The sequence below is a fragment of the Equus asinus genome, chromosome 9 (assembly GCF_041296235.1).
Source record: "Equus asinus isolate D_3611 breed Donkey chromosome 9, EquAss-T2T_v2, whole genome shotgun sequence".
Lineage (NCBI taxonomy): Eukaryota > Metazoa > Chordata > Mammalia > Perissodactyla > Equidae > Equus > Equus asinus.
In genome coordinates this window covers 30401217-30424224 of record NC_091798.1, presented here as the reverse complement: position 1 = coordinate 30424224, position 23008 = coordinate 30401217, and the positions used below count along the sequence as shown (strand labels likewise).

The window sequence follows — 23008 nt, the reverse complement described above, 5'->3', positions numbered from 1 at the left end:
ACCGGTAAAGTTCCAAATAGGGATCGACAGTAATGACAATAGATAGCATTCATAGAAACTTAGTCTGTGCCAGGTACACCTTTTTGTCCTCACAACAGCACGAGGTAGGTGCCTAGTCCCAGAACATTAGCCTATAGAGTGGATTGGTCAACAGGGCAAAACGAAGTCCTCGAGTGGGGTTGGAGGGACCAGAGTCAGGGAGAAACCACAGGGGGCCTGGTGAAGACTGTAGACTAAGAAGGGATAATATCAACCTCTTTTAGTTTAAAAAAAAAAAAAAAAGCATCAAACAAAAAAACCCTAATGTCCAATAGAATCGAAGTTTCAGCCAACGTAAGCCGGACTGCAAAAGCTCTCTTTTGGATTTGATTTCGATCTACCGGGATCTAATTCATATGATGTGTTAAATGAGTCAAGAATGTGAGATTTCTTTTGTTAAAAAAGAAAGTTGAAACACATATTTACTGAATACGACTATGTGCAAGGCACTTAGACAAAGCCTTTCATACTAAAGTCTTGTGTGTATAATTAGAGAATCCTGCAATAACTTTCTGTAGAAGGAAACAGGTTTAACTCTCTATATTAGAATTCTTCATTATTAAAACCAGCAGAGAGCCATTGATGATTAAGTAGCTAGGAACTAAAGTGTTTTTTTCCTTTTTGCAATTACTGATTATCGCTTTTAGCTGTTTACCCACCATTGTTGACTGTGCTGCTTAGGCACTATGCTATCTGACTCCCACTAGGCTCCTATAGATAACATCTCCCTGGAGCCTGGGTCACCATGGGAATGGGTATGTGAGCTGTTTCTCAGGAATTAGAACTCCTTGTCCACTTCATGCCGGTTGAGACCACCAACTCATTAACTGGGCCCACGCAGATGTCCGATAGGCAACCTTTTGATGTCACGAGGCTAAAAACTGCCCCCTCAGATCATGCTAACACTGCCATTTTGTGAACATGCGTCCTGTGAAGAGGCATGAAGTCTGACTACACTTGCACAGATCATCAATTACCTCACCTCTCCTCACCTCCAATCACCTCTCTCCATGTTTGACTACGTTGCCCCCTTACCCCATAAATATCCCTGAGTCCCTATTTTCGGGGAAGCAAATTTGAGGCTCATGCTCTCGCTTCCTCACGTGGCTGCCTTGTGAGTAAAATCTTTCTCGGCTGCAATCTCATCATCTCGGTGTTTGGCTTTCTGGGTGGTGGGCAAAAACAAACCTGGTTCGGTAACATTATCAAAGAACAGATTATAACCTGGACTGGAATAATATTTGAGGCAATGATATTCATGGAAAAATTTTGCAAATCTTTTTAAATAGAAGACAACCCCCAATTTATCTCCAAGTCATTTTCAAGTACAACCAATGCTTCATAGAGCTTTAAAAATAAGGTAGCTTTGACACATTACATGTGTGTATCAATTTAGACACAAATGTTTATTGAAGTGCCTACGATGTGCCCAGCACAGTGCTAGGCACCAGTCAGGTTACAATGGCTGACTGGTCCTTGCTCTCATGGAGCTTACAGTCTAGTTAAAGAGCCACAGAACATTGCTAAACATTTAAGTGCTTAACTGAGTAGAAGAGACAAGAAGTGCTGAGGAGTTGCGGGAAAGAGGGGTGGAATAGGTACTGGAGTCTTCAAGAAAGGCTGGAAGAAAGAGGACTCCAGTTAGTTCTTGAAGAATGTGTAGGGCCTAGCTTGGTAGAGAGCAGGGAGAGACATTCAGGCAAAGGCACACTAGCAGACATGGGTACGGAGTGGAAGACAATGGTGGTGGAGGGGACAGCACACACACTGAGCAACCAACCCGGAAATGCAGATTGTAGTCAACTCTTAGGGGGTGCTAAAACTCAGCTGAATAATCTATTCTTTTAATTTTTTTTAGGCATTTGGGACCTTCCACAGACACTTGGGCAGGAGAAATGACATGATGACAATAGATCTAACGTTATGTGCAAAATGGACTTCAGGAGAAAGGTGAGGGAAAAAATTAGAAATTGTGTCAGTAACCCTGGCACAAGATGAGAGCAGTTAGGTGCTGGCAATGAGACAGAACTGCAGGACTTAGCCAGGAGACATTGTTTTCCTCTCCTAAGTGTTAAGAATTTAAAATAGGTATAGTACTTTTAATTCAAATTATACTAGTTTGTTAAAAGGAAAAACATCCAAAATGAGCTTTAAAAAAACACCTGTTTAAACATCTGTGGTTTTTGTGATTGTCGTTTTGTTGTGTGGAAGCAGTACTTTCTATGATTAATCTGCTTTATACATCTGTTTCAGTTAAGTAACTACAGAAAGAAAAATAACTGAATTGCTATGGGTTTGTGACACAGCCACAAAATTAACTTGAAGGTGGGGGAACTACAGTAGTCCCCTCTTATCCAAGGAGGATATGTTCCATGACCCCCAGTAGATGCCTGAAACTCCCAATAGAATCAAACCCTATATATACTATGTTTTTTCCTATACATACATACCTATGATAAAGTTTAATTTATAAATTAGGCACAGTAAGACATTAACAACAGTAATAAAATAGAACAATTATGTCAATATATTGTAATAAAAGTTACTGTAGATCTTAACAACCTCAGCATACAATTTTTTTTTCTTTCCTTAAGTTGAGAACTTTCACCTTTTCACTTGAAGGAAGCCCTTGTGGCTTCTCTTTGGCATATCCGAATTGCCAGCATCTCTACTCTTGTGCTTTGGGGCCATTATTAGGTAAAATAACGGTGACTTGAACACAAGTACTGCAATACCGTGACAGTTGATCTGATAACCAAGACAGCTACTAAGTGACTGACAGGCAGGTAGTGTATACAGTGTACACGCTGGACAAAGGGAGGATTCACGTCCTAGGCAGGGTGGAGAGGGATGGCACGAAATTTCATCACGCTACTCAGAATGGCGCACAATTTAAATCATATGAATTATTTATTTCTGGAATTTTCCATTTAATATTTTCAGACCATGGCTGAATGTGGGTAACTGAAACTGCAGAAAGTGAGACTTCGGATAAGGGGGGACTACTGTGCACTACAACGCTAAAAGGTGTTGTGTGTGCATCTTCTAAAAAATGAAAGTGCCATTTATCTTACTTATTAGGAATAGATACTAGGCTTATAAAGGATATTAAGAATGCCTTCTCTATAGGAGAAAAACTTTAATATAAATCTGATTATATATTTATATAGTTTTAAATAACTTAAAATCAACTCTGCTCTAGCAGACTTCTCTGAAGAACAAACACACAAAGGAATAAAGGTGATTTATGAAGTAATTTTAGTGAAGGCAAACATAGTGTGCCCTCATATTAATTACACGGTCCAGGCTGGATTATCCACAGGTAATCCACACAGAGGAGCCGAGCAAATCATCCAAATAGAGGACGATCCAAACACCGACACATATTGCCTTTCTCACAAACTTCCTTCTCATCTTGTCTGGAAATTGAGAGATACACGGGACCGTATGGATCGTGCGTGTTCTCTCCCACGATCCTGATTAACAGGATTTTCAGATATTATACCATGTCTCCCAGATTGTATCATGTCTCCTCTTTAATGCACTTTATTTCCCTGTACCCTAGATCCCTATTAATAATAAGCCTGTAGCAGTGCAACGTGTTTTAATAGGCTAGATAGCTCATGTTAATTCTTTGGGCATAGACAGATATACCTTTACTGAATAATTGGCTAACTGATGGGGCATTCAAGAGAATAGCTAAGAATATTCTAGAGTTACCAAATCAGCAGAGAGGAGTTGACAACTCTGGAGTAAGAAGAGCTGATGCTTTTATTGATTGATTGATTGATTGACAGTTAGTGATTGGGAGTATTCAGATGGCCTGCTGAAAAGTGCTAGAATCCAGCTAGACCAGCGGATTCTCAAAGTACTGACCCCAGACCACATCAGCATCAGCATCACCTGGGAACTTGTTAGAAATGCAAATTCTAGGGCCCCTCCACTGAATCAGAAACTCTGGAGGCCAAGCGCAGCAATCTGGGTTTTAGCAAGCCTTCCAAGTGATTCTGAAGTGAGCTAAAATTTGGAAACCGCTGAGCTAGACTTACTGGGAAGAAGCTGGCTCCAGACCCATAGTGTGCTTGATCTTCCTGTGGTTAATCCAGTAGTTCCCAAACTTTTCTGCACATTGGAATCACCTTGGGAGCTTCAGAAACTACTGATGCCTGTAGCCCAGCACTAGAGATTGTGGTTTAATTGGTCTGGGATAGAGCCTGGGCTTTGGAAATGTTTTAAAGATCCTCAAGTGATCCTCAGGTGCACACAAGTTTTGGAACCACTGGATTAATAAAAAGAGAACACATATATTAGGCAAATTTTATTTCCAAATTTCATTCAAGGAAATTTCCTGATTATTTCAGAGGAGTGGAATGTTGTCATAATAATATTGCTTAAAATTTAAGTTCAATACCCTATCTAAAGATCTTTATTCTTGTAAACTACATCTTCTAAATTAAAAGAGGCAGTTAATTCCCACATTATTTTGTTTGCAGGAAATCTGTAATTTTGGAGTCAACAAGAGTCTGTGTCACTCTTCTCATTAAATATTCATCTATGCCATTTAGCTGCCCAAAAATGGCATCAGGAACGCCTACACAAGTGGAAAGGAACCATCTAAGTTTCTGTGCACTTGAGATGGCCTCTGTGATGGTGATTTTTGGCTGCTGTGGTAAAGATGCCTCCCCCTCATCTTCACTTCCAGCTTCATCAGTATTTTCACTGGCCACCATGCCCTGGATGACCTCTGTGTCCATCAGCTCCTGAGAGATGATGAGATCATCATCTGCAGTGACAAAGTCCTGGAAATTTATTTCATTTGGGACACAGGTGGCAATAGCCACTGAGTGCCACAACTTTTCGATGGCAATATCTGGTTCAATAGCTGCTGCTTCTGTGTTAGAATCTGTCAGTTCCATAGGGATGATGCCTGCCTTCTGCCAGCATTTCACCACTGTGGACTGCTTGACTGACCACCACGCTGCAGCAATCATGTCAATGGCCTGCTTGATGTCCACTTTTCCTTGATCCTCATTGCTGTTGAGCTTGAGCAGGATCTGTTTTAGAAGGTGGCTCCTGTACAGCACTTTCATGGTGTGAATTATGCCAAGATTCAGTGGCTGCAGGACGGCAGTACACTTTGAGGGCAGGTACCCCACTTGAATCCTTTCCAAGCGTGGAAGCATGTTGTGAGCAGAGCAGTTGTCGATAAGCAGGAGGATCCGGCGTTCCGCCTGCTTCATCCTGGTATCCACTTGTATCAGCCACTCATTAAACAGATCCTGCGTCATCCATGCCCACTGGTTGGCTCGGTAATCACAAGGGAGGGAATGGACGTTCTTGAGGCAGCGTGGGTTGGCTGACCTACCAACAATCAATGGTCTCATTTTTTCAGTCCCTGAAGCATTGCAACAAAAGAGTGCTGTCAACCGCTGCTTTGCTTTCTTGCCCCCTCTACAATGGTCCCCTTTAGCAGCAAGCGTGTGCTGGGGAAGCAACTGGAAAAACACTCCTGTCTCATCAGCGTTAAAGATATCATCTGGGCTGTAGTCAGCAATCAGTTTTATAATTTCCCCTGCATGCCACTCATTAACCTTATCTATTCCTAGACCATTCATTAATCTGTCACTATCCTCTCTACAGACTGCTTTCAAAGCAATTCCATGGCGATCCCTAAATCTGTTCAGCCAGCCCACACTTGCTTGAAAATTGTTATAGCCAAGCATGTTGGCCAAGTTCAGTGCTTTTTTCCGAATGACAGAACCAGTCACGAGAATGTTTTTGGCATGGATTTCTTGAAACCAAGCAAAAACAGCCTTATCAATGTCGTCATAGAGAGCATTCCTCATCCTTTTCCGCTGGGGTCCTACAGTTGCCTCCCGCACCTTTTCTTCAAATTTGACGCGATCCTTTAAGAATGTAGACAAAGTAGAAGGAGTGATACCGAATTCTTTTGCTACATCGCCTTTCCTCTTGCCTGAGTCTACAGCTTCCACAACTTTCATTTTCTCCTCCAGGGAGAACTGCCGACGTTTCTTGTTCCCTTTGTTTGCCATCTCCACAGTATGAGGGCTGGGCCACACTACCAGGGCTGTGTCTGTTCGTCCTCTTGGCTTGTTTTGCCACAAGTGTGGAAAACTGAGAAGACAAATGGAGTACCTGTCAGGAACCAAATATAATGGATTCCCCCTAAAAGATGGGTTCAGGTTTTTAAAAACCCTATTAGGAAATGATAATATAAGGTCAAAGTCAAGAGAAGATAGGATTCATGCTACTGACTTTGTAGCGATTACTTATATAGACTCATAGAATGTTTGAAATAGAAGAGCTCTTTCAGAAAATCTAGTTTAAACTTTCTGAGCCTCTGTAAAAAAAATAATGTCTACTCTGTCTACTATGAGCATAGACTGAAATAATAGATGGTAAAGAGCTGTGCAAATAGCAATGTATTGTATAAATTCAAAGGATTATTATCTGGTTTGCTTTATAGATACAGAAACTGAGGACTGGGGAAGGGGCCTACCCAAGTTCATACAGCTCAGATCTCTTGACTCAGATTAGTGCTATTTCTGCCACTTCATAGTCCTACTTGAAATTCTACCAAAATGAGATCTTCAAAGCTCTATGGCCATGTGGCTTGGAAGGATTTTCACTGTGGGAAGATGTTTCTGGTAACCACGCATTCGTTTAACGACTATTTACAGGTGCCAAGTGATAAGGACACAGTGATGAACAACATAGTCAAGGTCCCTGCCCTCATGAAATATACAGTGTAGTAAGGGAGATAAACAATAAGCTAACAGATAGGTAAGACGATTACAGAGTGTGATATGTGCCATGAAGGAAGTAAACACCATCCAGCACTAGCAATTTTGGTAATTTCCTGCTTAGACCTTCTATCATGAGAGTCCTCAAAAGACAAGAGAAGCTGCTGTGACCTTATGCTGTGACTGCCCCTCCCTAAGGGCTGATTTCTACTACCACCTCCACACAGCTGTCTATCCATTCATGGCACCCTCCATGGGCTAAGCACTGTGCTCGATGACAGCCATACATAGATGATTGGAGCATAGTGCTTACCACTGAGGAGCTTACCAGGGAAGCAGGGACTACCAACACTAGAGTGTATGGAATACTATACAAGAGGTTACAGAGTACTATGAACTAGAACACAGAAGTGGGGATGATCAACTGGGTGGGGCATGGATGGGCAGTATAGTTCAAACAGGAAACAATATTGATGTTGGGCCTTAAAGTATAAACAAATATGAATTAGTGAGATGGAAGGAAATACGTGTAAAGGCAATGAAGTACTGTAGAAAACAAGACGGCACTGTCAGGAAGAAAATAAGTCTTTGGAGAAGAAAGTAAGAGCTAAATCACAGATAGGCCTAGTAAGGATTCCAGCTTGATCCTGGGATAATAAGAGGTCTTTAGAGTTTCTTGGGGTTTTTTTGGAATGACATGATCAGATTTGCACTTTAGAAAGAGTCCTTTGGTTGCAGGGTGGAGAACCTAATGGGTAAAGTCCACTTTCCTAAGAGGTAGCCCTAAATCTGAAGATAAAAGCAGGCTAGGCTAGCAGGCCATAAACAGTTGGGATACGTTCATTTGAGTCCAAGAGGAAGCTACTGAAGGATCTTAGGCAAGCAGAAATATGCCTGCTCTGTGAAGAATGGAATGGAAGGGTGTCAGAGCAAAAGCAGGAGAGTAATCAGCAGGCGGCTGCAGGAGTCCAGAGGTGAGATAATGGTGGCCTGGATTACAGTAATAGTGGAGATGGTAAGAAGTAGTAAGTTTGGGGCTGTTTTTGTAGATCTTGCTGATAGACTGGATGTGAGTTGCAAGAGGAGTCAAGGATAACTCCCAGATTTCTGGCTTGAGCACTGAGCAGTCCAGCAGATGGTGGCCATTTACTGACATGAGAACCAGTTACTGAGCATATACTTGGTAAACATAATTTGTTACTTTATATGCTTAATACAGCTTACATGTGGCAAGACTGGGCTTCAAACCCAGGGAGGCTTACCACAAAACCAGTGTTCTGAACAGTATAGAGTGCTATACAGCTTGTTCCGGGAACTACGGCTGTTGAGAAGAGACGTGGAAAGAAAATGAAGCAAGAGCCAAACCAAAGTCTTGTAGGTCAAGGTAAGTTTGAATTTTATTCTAAGTGAACGAGAAGACGCTGGAGGGTCTTAAGTAGCGAGCGACCTAATTAGACTTACAGTGCAAAAAGATCAATCTGGCTGTTGTGTGGAGAAAAGATTGTAGAGGGACTAGAGTGGAGGTGGGGAGAAATTTCTTAGTCCAGGCGGGGGATACTGGTAACTACAAGACTGGTGGCAGTGGTAGATGGAGAAAAGCGGGTAGATTAGAAATACATTGCAAGATAGTGAGGGTCGTGAGAGGACTTGAACAAATGTGGGACAATCTGTGACAGTGGCGGGAAAGGACAATACATTCCTTATCTGATTCCGGAGCCTCTCCACCTGGCCATTCAGCTCGTTCTGAATCACTCCAGGAACTCACTGCCGTTACTGTGTGTGGGACGGTGGGGGGATGGATGGCGAGCGGGCCGAGGAGGGCGGATTGTTGCGGCGCCAAGAAATAAGAACCCTATCCTGAACGAGTGGGGACAGACTGAGGAGGGCTGGGGTCAAGGCTTGAACACCAGGTGGGGAGGGTGGTGCTGGGGCTCCCTAGGGCCCGACGCGGCTTTGAGAGGTGAGGCGGGGCCTCGACCCCTCACCTCGGCGCAGCCCCGCCCCAGTTACCTGAACGCCCTACGGCAATGCCCCGGCACTAAGTGGCCCGGGCCTCCCACCGCGCGCGGGCGCAGCTTCCTCCTCCTCCCGGAACTTCTAGCCGGAAGCTGTCCGTCCGCCTTAGCAGCCCCTGTCTAAGCCTCTAAGCTGTTCCTATGGGCCCGCCCCTGAGCTAGAGCTGTACTGTTGCGCTTGCGCAAACAGTCGCACGCAGTCACGCGCCGCCGGCTGCTTCCGGTGCGCCGCGAGGGCTGCCGGGACGGGTCTCCCTGGCGATCCGAGGTGTGCTGCCGCTGCTGCCACAGAGCCGGTCCCGCGGCGACGCCCTTGTGCCTGCTGTCTTCCTCGGGCTCCCCGGGGCTTGACCCCCCCCCCCCCGGGGCCCTCGGCAGGCGTCGGTGAAGAGCCTGCGGAGCGAACCTGTGCTCCCACACCCGCCCTCCACGACCCCATATCGCAACTCCAAGGAGGGGGAGCGAGAAGGGCCGTCGCGACTCCGCGCCCTGTGTCGCCGGGCGGCGCCGCGGGGCCGGAGTTCAGATAGCCCCCGGGATGCGCGCGCGAGCCCTCGCCTCCACTTCCTTGTTGCCACTGTCACGACTGGAGCCGCCTCTCGCCGACAGCCGGGAGCGCGAGTGCGCCCGCCAGCCCCCTCGTCGAGCCCCCGGGCCGGGCGCCTCCGGGAATGTGAGCCGCGTGGCTTGCACGCTCCTCCGGGTAAGTCCCGCCCTGGAGCGCCGCTGCACCGCGAACCCGCGGGTGACCTCGAGCTGGGTGCTGCGCCTCTCTGAGCCTTGTTGCATCTTCCACAAAGTAGGAACAGGGAGCCTTCGTCGTGTCTTCCCGCATTCAGTGCCTTTGGGACATCTAAGACCCAGAGAGGGAAAGGAACTAGCCCAGAGTCGAACCGTGGCCCATAGCTGAGCCGTCACAGCCCATCCCATGAGGTTCCGAGGAGGATCTGATGGGATAGTGAAAGTGTCTCTCAAATTTTAAGTACTGCCCTTCACCCTGTTTTACAGATGAGAAAACGGAGGCTTAGAGAGAGTAAGTAGATTGCTCAAGGTCATAGAGCTCTGTGCGGATGCTATTAAAATGTGTAGCGTAAATTAGAATCCTGATCTTCTCCCCTCCAGAGCCCTTTGTTTTAACCTTTATATTATCCTGCTTTTTTTTTCGTCTTTTTGCCTTGGCGTACTGAGGCCTAGGATCTGAAAACAGTTTTGACCCCAGGCTTAAAATGGGGTAGTCTCTTCCTGCCCGCACCCCATGGTGGTTGTAGTGACGTTGTTTCCTGACTTGTTTTGTTCTGGGTGCTAAAATCTTATATGCTGTTTTTTACAGATGCTCGCCTGCAGTTATTGCTTTTCTCTGTAAGACTCTCAAGAGCTGAGAAGTCCATTATTAAGGGCAAAAAAGCACAGTCCCTACATAGCCCTGATTTGAACTCTAGCTTCCTTTACCCAGTGAAGGCACTGGCCTGTCACTTACCCAGCCTAGTTATGGGTTATGTTCTCTTTCAGGGTTGCACTGCGACAGAAGGCAGGGTTGTTGGTTTGTTGGTTTTTTTTTTTTTCAATGGGAAGAGATAGCATTTAGAGATGACACAGAACTAGAAGGAACCTTAGGAATAATGTGTTCTTAACCCCGGGGTAGACCTTTAAAATTATAGGTGAAGTGTTGTTTGTCTGCATTTTCTAGGGGAGGGTTTTTCGTTTTCACAACATTCTCAAAGGGATACTTGCCTCCCAATACTTGAGGAGCCACTGATTTCAACCTCTTCATCTCATGTAAGGAACAACTGGAATTTAGGGCGGGTGATAGACTTGTCTGACATCACATGGTTAGAGTTGAGACTTGGATCCACGTCTCCTGACTCAGCATGCAGTGTCTTTTTCTCATTATACCGTATCAGATCCTTCATTTGTGGACTGAAGTCTAAATGAGATGTGAATGGGCTTTGTAATACACAGATCAGTCCTGCATTTACTACCACAACGCCCTCTTCCCATTACCCCAAATTCTCTTCCAGCAGATTTTCAGGAGCCGCTATATCATTTCCCTCTCATAAAATTCAAGTGGTTTCTGGGAACCTTTCTCCCTCCAAGGGTTGAGTCTCGTGGGTAAAACTCCAACTTAGAACATGGCCACAAGTAAACTAACTCTTCTTTAACTAGTTATTCAGGATTTTTATGTCATCTTTTTCCTGGGAAAAGCTATTAGTAGATTTTTTTGTTTCTTAGGCCACTGCCAGAGAGCTAATGTTGGTCTGTCATATTACAGTTTAGACATGAGCTGTCCAATACCGTAGCCACTAGCCATATGTGGCTGTTTAAGTTATCGTTGCGTAAAACAAAATTAATTCTGTTCCTTAATCTCGCTAGCCATACTTCAGGTGCTCCATAGCCATAAGTAGCTACCATATTGGAGAGCACAGATACAGAACAGTTCCATCATTGCAGAAAGTTTATCGAACAGTGCTGGTTTACAGGGTTGCTGGGGGAGTTGGGGAGCAGTGTACTATAATGAAAGAAGGCTCAGAGAGTTGAATTTTTGAATAGAAAAATCTGTCTTTTAGGTTCCTATTTGGGTGTGGTGGCCTTGGGCAGGTCGTTAAGCATCTCAGCCACAGATTCTTCCTCTTTAATAATGAGCCCTTTCTTTTGTGTGGCACTTGAATATTCTCAAATAGAGTTACGTCTGTCATATCCTTCAAGGATTTTCACTGTACGTCTGTGGTAAGGTGAGTGAGACATCTCTCTTCTCATACGTGCGAGAGTTGAACCTAAAGCAGCTAGAGGACCTGCCCAAAGTCACACAAGCTGGCAGTGTAAAGAAATCTTTTACATATAGGCACTTACTGCATGTTTGAATGAATGATTGAATGCATCAATGAAGCAGTTTGCCTAAGATGATGAGACCTATGAGGGAGGGTCCAGAACTTCTGACTCGTGCCCAAGTATTCCTTTCACCTGTTACCATAAGGAATTCTTGTAATGTGGGGCTCGTCTTTGAGTTGAAGAATTAACTGTGAGTATCCCATGAGTCAGTATAAACGAAAGGGCCGTGTAAGCTGTGATCCCAAATTTGTCCGCTCAGAGGAATCCCTGGGGCACTTGTTAAGCATACAGATTTCCATACCTTCTAGAGATTCTGATTCAGAAGGGCGGAAGTGGATCCCTGGAATCTGGATGTTTAATAAGTACCCCAGGTGCTGCTTAGGATCCTCTGAGTTTGAGCCTTGAGGCCCTTGCAGAGATAAGGGATCGTTGGATTGGCAGGCTCCTGTCCTCTTAAGGGTAGGTTCTTGAAACTTGTTTGTGTTTGACTTTCTTCTAGCCATGGATGCATCATATGATGGTACTGAGGTAACTGTCGTGATGGAGGAAATTGAGGAAGCCTACTGTTATGCCTCCCCTGGGCCACCCAAGAAGAAGAAAAAGTATAAAATACATGGAGAAAAGGCGAAGAAACCCAGGTTAGCCAACGTGTTTTGGTAGCTGGCATTTATGAACAGAAGCTGCTTGGAGAGCTGTGTTGAGGAATACTTTAGCCTGCGTCCAGATTCATTCAGAGTACCATGTCAGTTGTCTCTGGATGGGCGGTGGGGTTGTGGGGAGAGGGACGTGGAGAGTGGCCGATTGATGCCAGCTGTGCAGAGGAGTAAAGCGTGTGAGTGATAACTAGCTTGTGTAATCAGTCCCTTAAGTAACCTTTCCCCTGAGAGTGGAATGACAGGGCATCTGTGTCTGTCTTTGCTCATAGTGGGCTTTAAAGCCAGTCATTCCTGCAGAAAGGTGGTCCGTGGAAAGGTAAACCAGACAGGCCTTCGCTTCCATGTGTCTGGATGGAGAAACCTCTGTGCACTGTCTGGGGGTGTTATACAAATGCTCCTTCGCTTCACTCCCTATTTACATAAATGCTTTGAAATGAAAAGCTGGGTCTTGTATTTACCTCTTCACTACTCAGACGCTAACATTGTACTATTTACTGGTTGACTGAGGGGAAACCTCAAGAAGTCCTTGCTTCCTCAGGTCGGCTTACCTTCTATATTATTACGACATCTACCTGAAAGTGCAGCAGGAGCTCCCCCACCTCCCTCAGTCTGAGATCAATAAGAAGATTAGCGAGAGTTGGAGGCTTCTCAGCGTGGCCGAGAGGAGTTACTACTTGGAGAAGGCCAAACTAGAGAAAGAAGGTTTGGATCCTGTAAGTGATTTTTTTTTTCCAACTAATTTCTCCATTGGTTCCATGGTGAAAGCCTCCGGGAGACAACCCCCTGTTCTCCTGTGTCCTTTTCTTTTCTTGGGGAAACCTTGAGTTGAGGCCCTTTTGTCTTTTTTGAGTCTGATATTGTCTCTTTCCTTTTTGGTGGCGCCCTTCTTTGGTTGCAGCAGCACAGGGAGCTGACATTTTCTGAGTATCCACAGTGAGCCTTAGGTTCCTTTTCTGAGTTTTGGCATAACTTGGAGCCCCTTATCCTTATGGATAGTCTTGTTTTCCTTTAATATAGTAGCTTGTGTAGGAATTTCTCTACGTTGAGTTTTCACGTTGTCACTCGAATGTAGTGTAATGAATTTGTGTTGTGCCCACCCTATCAGGTAAACATAATTAGCAATTGGGCTTGCATGTTTAGAGGTAGATACAGCTGGTTTGTATAATGCTGCATTCTCTTGTTACCACTGGCGGTTGTGAACTATGCTAGAAGCAAAAACTCAGGGTTAGAGCCAAAGATGTTAGAGGAGACAGAGGCTTTGAGTGCTTGGATTAAGAAATGAGGAAGCGTTTAGGTTTGTGTCTGTCAGCCGTTTTGGTATTTCTAGTTCACAGTAATGAAATGCACTGACAACAGTTAACACTGCTGGTTTTTGTTATGTTTTGTTTTGTTTTAACTGAAATTCCTGCAGGAAAAATAACGTTGTTAATGCAAGTTGAAACCTTTTAACCTTAACTCATTTGTTTCAGTTGAAGCAGTTGTCTCTAACTTCTTTATTGATGATGTAGAGCGAAGGTTCCTCAGGTGTGCAACCACTATGTTATGGTAGAACAGGTTGTATTTTCCGTTAATGGGGCCCATCTGCCCCTGCCGTTTAGCTTATTCTGTCCTTCCTGGCTTGGCATGCCTCTTCCTGGAAGAGCTTTGTGTCGCCTGCAGTCTAGAGGTGCCGCTCCCGCTCCCTCCTCTAGATGATTTGTTTATAAAGTGTGAGCCTGGGAAACTCCCTGTGGGGGAGGGAAGGTGCAGTCTAGGAAAAGTACACATACTCCCTTTGGTTTCCCCATTATTAAGTCAGCAGTCTTTTCGCCTATGATACAAGAAAATTTTACCTAATCCTGGAGTGATAAGGTTTTTAAAACTAGACGTTAATGTAAGTCTCTATTAAGACTTTTTACAGAAATTTAAGTCATCTGCAGTGGTTTTCCTTATTTGTATGCAAATTTGTATCTACTGTCGTCTCTACCACTACCACCAAGAAGATGAATAGATTAGCTCTGATGTTAACTAGCTGTGACCTCGGAAAGATCACATATCTCTGAGTCTTGGTTTCCTCATTTGTAAAATGGGGATGATAGTATCTACTCACAATGTTTACAATAGATAATGTAGAGCACTCAGCTGAGTTCCTGGCACACACTGATTTTGTCAGTAAATATCACTCTTCAGTGGATTAAATGTCCAGTGACCATATAAGAAAAGGTGGCACTTAATGAGCCTCTGGGCTGTACCATGACTGGGTGAGGCTTTATGTGCTGTGTTTGACTTCTCCCTGATTGCTGGCGTAAAGGGGAGACCCTCTTGCTTACACGCTTCAGGAGGCCATCAGAGACCTCGTGGCATGCTGTCTCCTTGGCGGCCCTTCAGGTCTCCTGCCTAGTGGCGGGGCCCATGGTTCCAGTGTTGTTCTTTCCAGTCTGTAAGATGAATGTCATTCAGGCTGCCCAGGTTTCTCTGTGCTTGGATTTGTTAAATCCAGACCATCTTATGCATTTGCCGCCGTTTAGTCTTGTTCTCTTGACCTGTCTGCTTCAAAGGGTGACTTGAAAGTGTCATTTCTCCATTATTTCTCCAGTAAAGTCTCCATAAAGGATTCGATCTGTCTGCTTTCATGTTTCATCTGAGTGCTTCTTTTAACTTCCATCTCTGAGTGCTTCCTTTGTACCCTAAGTACTCCCATCGACTTCTTGCTTTTGATTTAAGAATCCTTCTGTAATTGACTTAGTGTTCCTTTTAAAAGATGCTTTTGAAATTATTTGTTTCATTTAATTTGAGTTCTCACTTAATTGTTCACTTCGACTTTTTTTAATTGGGTAACTTTCAGTTTAAATTGAAAAAATAAAACAAAAGCACCTTTTCCTTGGTGCCAATTAGCCATGCAGGATTGTGCTTCTAATGCCTGGTCTCCTTGCTCCTTAGAAGACCTGACCTTTGCTACTTTCTAATTTTGTGTTTTGGCAAAGCTTACCTCCCTGAGCTTCAATTCTTTCATTCGTCAAATGGGAACAGTAATAGTACCTAACTTAATAGTGTTGTTTTTAAGGTCAGGAAAGATTTTTCTAAACCTTAAGATTCTAGGTCAGTGTTAATATTTGTATTCCCCCCCTCCCCCCCAAATTCAGGCCCGTGTCAGATAACCCCTTCTACATACACGTTCTCTCATGAAGCCTTTTAGGCTTCATGATGTGTTCATCCTCTTTGTAAGTCTGGGAGAAACCAGTGATGCCAGAATCCTTGCTTGCTGCCTTGAGTTCCAACCTGACCTGTTGTATTTTATGCTTTTTGGGGTTTTATTGAGCATTGTACATTCTGGTGTTTAAATCTTCTGCTCCTTAGAAATCCTAAAGTATCAAAGCTGGGAAAGAACTCATAAATAGCCCCATTCAGCTCCCTCATTTTACAGATGGAGCAGCAAGCGCTAAAAAGGGGAAGGGATTTGCTCACGACTGTGCCAAACCTGGGATTCCAGCTCACAGTTTCAGATGTCAAGATGAGTGCCCCTTCCAGGGTCTAATCCACATTATCTGTCTCCTGGGTGACCAAGCAAGTAAGGTACACTGGCTAAAGTGTGATTCAAATGAAGGTGACGTTGTTGTTGACAGAGGCTGACCCTATCTAAGTCATAGGTCAAGAGAGTGGAATCTTTCTGCTCCCTTTTGCAGGAAAAAAACCCCCAGAGCTCATAAATGTACATCCATGTGGTCTTACTCCATTTATCTCTGCTTGTCTCCCTTTTCCTGGCTTTCTCGTCCTCAGAACTCTAAGCTCTCTGCACTGACTGCTGTGGTTCCAGACATCCCAGGTTTCCGCAAGATCCTGCCCCGTTCAGATTACATCATCATCCCCAAGAGCAGCCTGCAGGAGGATCGCAGCTGCCCTCAGCTAGAGCTGTGTGTGGCCCAGAACCAGATGTCTCCTAAAGGACCATCTCTTATGTCCAGTACTGCGCCGGAGACAGTGTGTAGCCATGCAGGCATGGCAGAGCAGTGCCTGGCTGTGGAGGCCCTAGCTGAGGAGGTGGGAGCCCTTGCCCAGCCAGGTGCCGTACAGGAAATTGCCACCTCAGAGATCCTCAGCCAGGATGTGCTCCTGGAGGAGGCTTCCCTGGAGGTAGGGGAGAGCCATCAACCTTACCAGACAAGTCTGGTAATTGAAGAGACCTTAGTGAACGGCTCACCAGACCTCTCCACCGGAAGCCTGGCTGTGCCCCACCCCCAGGTTGGGGAGAGCATGTCAGTGGTAACAGTCATGAGGGTAAGTCACTTTGGTACTGATGTCTTTTGCTTTATCTGGAATTAGTAAAAAGGCAGCTAGCATCACACAGTGTCATTCTGGAACAGTGGTAATTAAGAGTACTGTGGCACTTCTGGTAGGACTGCAGTCCTCTTGAACCTTTTTGCCCCTGGACTTGCTCCAAAGATCTCTCCAGTTTCTTAGGCACTCGTACCAACTCCTCTTGCTCCCGTAGCTGGGATTTTCTTCACATGAGGTAGCACATAAGGTACATTAGTAGGAGGGATGGAAAAGATATTTGGGTTATTCATGAATCAAAGCCAAGATCTGTCAGACTATCAGTATGAGTCAGGGTTTTATGTTCCCTGAAGATTGTTTCAGCAAGCACAATGGCACGTTGAACTGTCTAGGAGAATTTTCAAATAGTCTTTCTGGGCACAGAGTACATAGGAAGAAGGAAGTTCTCTTCAAGGCCAGGGTGATGGGACTCAATAGCTGAGAAAGAAGGGGGAAGTCTCTCTCCAGTGGCTCAAGTGTCATGCCAGTGGAGGGGAAAGAGCACCTTCAGTGATCACACAGCCTGGTCCCCTGGAAGTAGGGGAGCTGCCACCATGCCCTCTGTTACCCTGGGTAGGATGGCATCCTCACAGAGGTACGAGTTCTGCTCAGGCTGAGAGGACCAGCGTACTGCAGCCCCGGGGCCAGGACGGATGAGAGCAGGTCCCCCTGCAAGGGAATCCATGCCAGGCCTACATCCATTTTATTATTTGTTCCCTTAGTGAGATTTATGGTAATGAAGCATGCCTCTGGCCTGGTTAAGGCAGATTGATAAGGTGCTAAGAGCATTTGACAGGGTCAGAAGAGTTGTATTCTTTCACTAACTGCTTGTGTGATCTCGGGAGGCCTAAGTGGAACCTCAGTTTTCTCATCTGTAAAATGACGATAGCACATTCCCTGTGCTAGTGGTTTTCTCTGTCTTTATTTCTTCATAATTAAACTCTTTATTTTGAGATGTTATAGATTCTTTTTTTTAAAGGACATTGGATAAGCTTATCGTCTGTGTGTGTTGGACTTGATCAGTCTTCCAGTGTTGTGGGTGGCACTGGGGGTTCTTCACTCCATCTCAGTAAAACTGTCCTTCTCTCCATGTGCCCACAGGATTCCAGTGAGAGTAACTGCTCGGCACCAGCCACTCAGTTCATCATGTTGCCTCTTCCTGCCTACTCGGTTGTGGAGAACCCCACCTCCATCAAACTGGTCAGTGTTGGGGTGTTAATGGAGATAGGGCTCCATAAGAATTCTCTTCCAGATAGTTTTCTAAAAGCTTTAACAGCCTTAGGACACCGGGACTAGCAGAGATCTCAGAGTTACCTGGTCCAGGTATTCTTAACTGGGCTGGGGGAGGTCGGTGAGTGGAGCTCCATGGGATCCATGAACTCCTTGAGTTATGGACAGACTTCTCCTCCGGAGCGTTTTCCTGGGATAGGTTCCATGGCTTTTATCAAATTTTCAGAAACATACATGGTTTAGGAAAATTGAGGGCCATTGGTCTAGTTCAATCCTGTTAGTGTACAGTTTAGGAACAAGGCCCAGAGAAGAGAAAGGACTTTTTCTCTGTGTGATTCAAGGCTACTGAGCTGCAAAGGACCCTGGTCTTTTGATTTTCAGTTAATGATTTTTTCTATCACACACTGCAGCATCTGGGCTGAGATTTATCCCTAAATATTTCATGTTTCTTTATGGTATTGTAAATAATATTTTAAAACGTTTTTGAATATCTGATTGTGCAATACTAATATAGAATAATACAATTGATTTTTTGTGTCTTAAAGTTGTATCCTGCAACTTTGCTGAGCTTGGGTATTCCAGTAGCCTTTTTGTAGATTCTGTTGCATTTTCTACATAGGTGATCATATTTGTGAATAAAGACCGTTTTGTTTCTTCCTTTCTAATCTGGACTCTTTCTTTTTTTGAAAAATATTTCTTTTTTTTTTTTTTTTGGTGAGGGAGATTGGCCCAGAGCTAACATCTCTTGCCAGTCTTCCTCTTTTTGCTTGGGGAAGATGGTCCCTAAGCTAACTTCTGTGCCAGTCTTCCTCTACTTTGTATATGGGATACTGCCACAGCACGGCTTGATGAGCAGTGTGTAGGTCCACGCCCAGGATCTGAACCTGCAAACCCAGGCCGCCAAAGCAGAAAGTGTGAACTTAACCACTACACCATGGGCCAGCCCCTCCTTCTTTCTTTTTCTTATCTTATTACATAGTCTAGGACCTCCAGTACAATATTGAATAGAAATGTTGAGAGCAGATATCTTTACCTTGTTCTTCATCTTAGGGAGAAAGCATTCAGTCTTTTACTGTTAAGTATAATATTAGCTGTAGGTTCTTCATAGACACCCTTATCAAGTTTAGGAAGTTCTCTTATATTCCTAATTTGCTGGGAGTATTTATCAGGAATGGATGTTGGATTTTGCCAGATGCTTTTTCTGTGTCTCTTGAGATGATTGTATGATTTTCTTTTTTAGTTTGTTAATATGGTTAATGTTGTTTTTTTCAAATGTTAAACCTGCATTCCCAGGGTAAACCTCACTTGGCAATGATGTATTATCCTTCTAATATATTGTTGGATTTGATTTGCTAAGATTTTTGATTTGCTAAAATAGAATTTTTCTGTCTGTGTTCATGAGGGGTGTTGGTCTCTAACTTTCTTTTGTATGGTGTGTGTGGTCTGGTTTGGGTGTCAAGGTGGTGCTTACTTCGCAGAGTGGGTTAGGACATCCTTTCTCCTCGTGAGTTTTCTGGAAGCGTTTGTGCAGTGGTGGCATTGTTTCTTCCTTAAGTGTTTGGTAGAGTTGCCAGTGAAGTCACCTGGGCCTGGAGATTTCTTTGTGGGAAAGTTTTTAATTGCAAGTCCAATTTTTAAAATATACATAGGACTAGATATATATCAGATTATCTATTTTGAGTGAGGTTTGGCAGTTTGTCTTTCAGGGAATTTGTCCATCTTGTCTAAATTCTCGAATTTATTGACATAAAGTTGTTCAAAACATTTCCTTATTCTTTAAAAAATTGTGCTAAAATATACATAACATAAAATTTACTGTATTAACCATTTTTTAAGTGCACAATTCAGTGCCATGAAGTATATTCACAATGTTGTGCAGCCATGACCAGTATCCCTTTCCAGAACTTTTTTGTCATCCCAAACAGAAACTCTGTACCCATTGAACAGGAGCTGCCCGTTGCTTCCTTCCCCTAGTCCCTGGTAGCCTCTCTTTCACTTTCTGTCTGTGGCTTTGCATATTCTAGGTGCCTCATATGAGTGGAATCATGCAGATGTTGTCCTTGTGGTCTTTTTCACTTAGCATAATGCTTTCAAGTTTCATCTGTCTTGTAGCATGTATCAAAATTTAATTCCTTTTTATGGTTGAATAATATTCCATTGCGTGTATATACCACATTTGGTTTATCCATTTGTAAGCATTGATGGACTTGTTTGTTTTCACATTTTAGCTACTGTGAATATTGAACTTGGTGTACAAGTGTCTATTTGAGTCCCTGCTTTCAGTTCTTTGGGTGTATACCTAAGAGTGGAATTGCTAGATCATGTGGTAATTCTGTGTTTACAGTTTTGAAGAAACCCTTATCCTTTTAATATCTATGGAATCCATAGTGATTTTACTTCTCTCATCACTGATACTGGTAATTTGGATCTTCTTTCTTTTTTTCCTGATAAGCCTGGCTAGAGGTTTTTAATTTTTTTGGTTGTTTTCAAAGAGTCAGATTTGGTTTCATTGGTTTTGTTTTGTTTTTCTGTGCACTTGAAAAGAATGTGTGTTCTGCTGTTGGGTGGAGTGTTCTACATGGTTCAGATTAGGTCAAGTTGATTGACAGTGTTCAACTCTTATATCCTTACTGATTTTCTGTCTACTTGTTCTGTCAGTTATTGAGAAAAGGCATCCACCTATCATTGTAGAGTTATGTTTCTTTTTGCAGTTCTATTAGTTTTTTGTGTTGTGTATTTTGACACTGTTATTAAGTACATCAAATCAATGTTTAGGATTATTATCTTCTAAAACTCCGTCTATGGATAGACCATATATCCTTAGATAAGAAAGTTATATTTTAAACAAGAACAGCCACTGCAACCTGATTCTTGGAGAAACTCCTGATTTCTTCTGAGCCCTTGCTCTCTTGGAAATTACTATTCTTTCATGGTCTAATAAGTGTCAGCCAAGCTCTTCTAGAAATTGTTTTATGAATAATACTTAAGAACAAGGGCCACCCCAGTGGCGTACCAGTTAAGTTTGTGTGCTCTGCTTCGGCGGCCTGGGGTTCACAGGTTTGGATCCTGGGCAGGGACCTAGCACCACTTGTCAAGCCATGCTGTGGCAGCATCCCACATAAAATAGAGGACAATTGGCACAGATGTTAGCTCAGAGCCAATCTTCCTCACAAAAAAAGAAAGAGAGAGAATGAAACATCAGCCTTGAACACTAGCATTTTTTTTCTAAAGTCACTTCTGTAAGCTGCTGTTTAGGAGTATTTCCAAGTTCATGGTAGTTTACTTATAGAACTAGCCTAACTTAAATTTTTACTCTGCGTTCTGGGAGTGTTCAGAATGAATGTTCTATATGAGGCCACAGTCTGAGAAAAGATAAGAGATGCTTTATATCCCAGTAATAGTAGTCTGTCACAAACCTGTAAAATCTTTTACAGTTTACTCAGCGATGTGTTTCCTCATTTGCTCCTCAAGATATATCCATGAAATAGGAAAGGCAGGTGATTTTACAGAGGAGGACTCCCAGGGCCCAAGAGCTAAGGTGACTCATTCAGTGTGTCAGTGATATAGTTGGAACCCAAAGCCAGGCCTCTTTCCCTGGTATCACACCACTTCACATGCATCCTTGACCTGCTACCGCTATCATAATCACCTTTTCCTTGGGCCTTGTGGCAGAAGCAGCCTAGTGGCAGCTTGGTGTTTCCCCAAGGGAGGTTTGTGCTTTTTGGTCAGGCCCGGGAAGCTGGGATTATTAGCTGAGTAAACCTTCATAAGTGACAGAACAGATCTGACAGGGAAATGTTTTCTTTCCAGCATTAATCAAGAAATGGAGCATGGCTAATTTCTATTTGTAGCTGAAATGTCACAACCCATTGTAATACATTGTGTTCAAAGGGAAATCATCAGAGATGGTGAGAGCTGGTGGCTGAATATATTCATGTGTAAATAAGTAAATTCTGTTGCGTGCCAAAGGACTTGGTTTCTGTTGGCATGCCCTCTCATTTTTTTAGTGAACATAGTCTATTTTTATCTCTCTGAACCCTAGGTTTTAGGTTCTCTGATTTTTAATAAGAATTAAGATGAAACAAATTCTTTGAAGTATTCAGAGCCATAGGGTGCAGCTGGATACATGGAAGGACCTTTGGACCAAGAATCAAAGAGATCTGGGTTGTAGGTCTAGCTCTGCCCTTGAGTCACTGTATGATTTGAGGCAAAGCATTTAACCACTCTGAACCTCAGTAATAGTAATACCTACTTCGTAGCATTGCTGAGAGCATTAAATGAGATATTGGTAAAGCGTTTAGCACTGTGTGGTACTCTGCTTAATTAATAGCCACTGTTAACTATCTTTATTCTTCTAATACCCCACTCTGTAACCTCGGGCAGCTATCCTTCCTCATTTGAACTCTGTTTCTCCATTTCTAAAAAGTGAACTAGTTATATCTTAGGATCTTTTCAACTCTGACCTTTTAAGATACCATGAATTGGCTATCCTTCTGCAAGCTTGTATCCTCCTGGCATTGTTGTGGTTATGATGGTCATCAGGATCTGAGAGAACTTAGACTGTGGTGTTGATTCTGACTCACTGTTTTCCTTACAGACCACTACGTACACCCGCCGGGGCCATGGGACATGCACCAGCCCAGGTTGCTCCTTTACTTACGTCACCAGGCACAAGCCACCTAAGTGCCCTACCTGTGGTAGCTTCCTAGGAGGGAAGTGGATCCCAAAGGTAAGGTCCATTGGCCTTCACTGCTGTGGAAGCCCTGCAAAGTAGGCTCTTCCTGCTCCCCTTAAGGACAAGTGACTTAGAAAATTAATACTCATTTTTATTTTCTGACTGTACAGGTAAGTCAGTTACATTGTAGACCATTTAAAAAAGAAAGAATAAAATGTTATCCATAATCTTACGTAATCGTTTTACAAAGAAAAGCCATTATTAGTAATTTTGGTGTATTTTCTTCCAGTCTTTTTCCTGTGAGTGTGTAAGTTCTGTATCTTGCCTTTTTTCATTAACATATCATGCTATTAAATCTTCTTCAAAAACGTTACCTTTAATTGCTTCCTAATTTCCCATAAATGACTACACCAGGTTGATTTATTCATTTCCTATTAGGGTTAAATTTTTAACAGTCCACCTGCTTATTCAGATGACATAGCTCATGTCTTCTTACTCCTTAGCTCCATGTCC

At 43.5% G+C, this 23008-nt stretch overlaps 2 protein-coding genes across 5 annotated transcripts in view; both read left to right on the top strand.

Annotated features, from left to right (window-relative positions):
• The window catches only part of SLC26A2 (solute carrier family 26 member 2), a 31115-nt gene extending 25705 nt beyond the window's left edge, over positions 1-5410 (top strand). The window contains exons 4-5 of the mRNA XM_070517200.1: positions 1898-1989; positions 4533-5410. Coding sequence (XP_070373301.1) covers positions 1898-1989; positions 4533-4803 — 363 coding nt within the window. The 3' untranslated portion in view covers positions 4804-5410. The remainder of the gene's footprint in view (positions 1-1897; positions 1990-4532) is intronic.
• Positions 5411-6483: 1073 nt separating this feature from the next.
• HMGXB3 (HMG-box containing 3) overlaps positions 6484-23008 on the top strand; it is a 46995-nt gene continuing 30470 nt past the window's right edge. For 2 of the 4 annotated variants that reach the window (XM_070517198.1, XM_014852614.3), the window contains exons 1-6: positions 9015-9521; positions 12144-12282; positions 12839-13013; positions 16057-16554; positions 17692-17790; positions 22418-22549. In XM_070517198.1, the coding sequence (XP_070373299.1) occupies positions 12146-12282; positions 12839-13013; positions 16057-16554; positions 17692-17790; positions 22418-22549 (1041 nt within the window). In that variant the 5' untranslated portion in view covers positions 9015-9521; positions 12144-12145. Of the gene's footprint in view, positions 6708-8022; positions 8188-9014; positions 9522-12143; positions 12283-12838; positions 13014-16056; positions 16555-17691; positions 17791-22417; positions 22550-23008 lie in introns of those variants that run through there. The other 2 variants (XM_070517197.1, XM_014852615.3) reach the window with 2 other exon arrangements.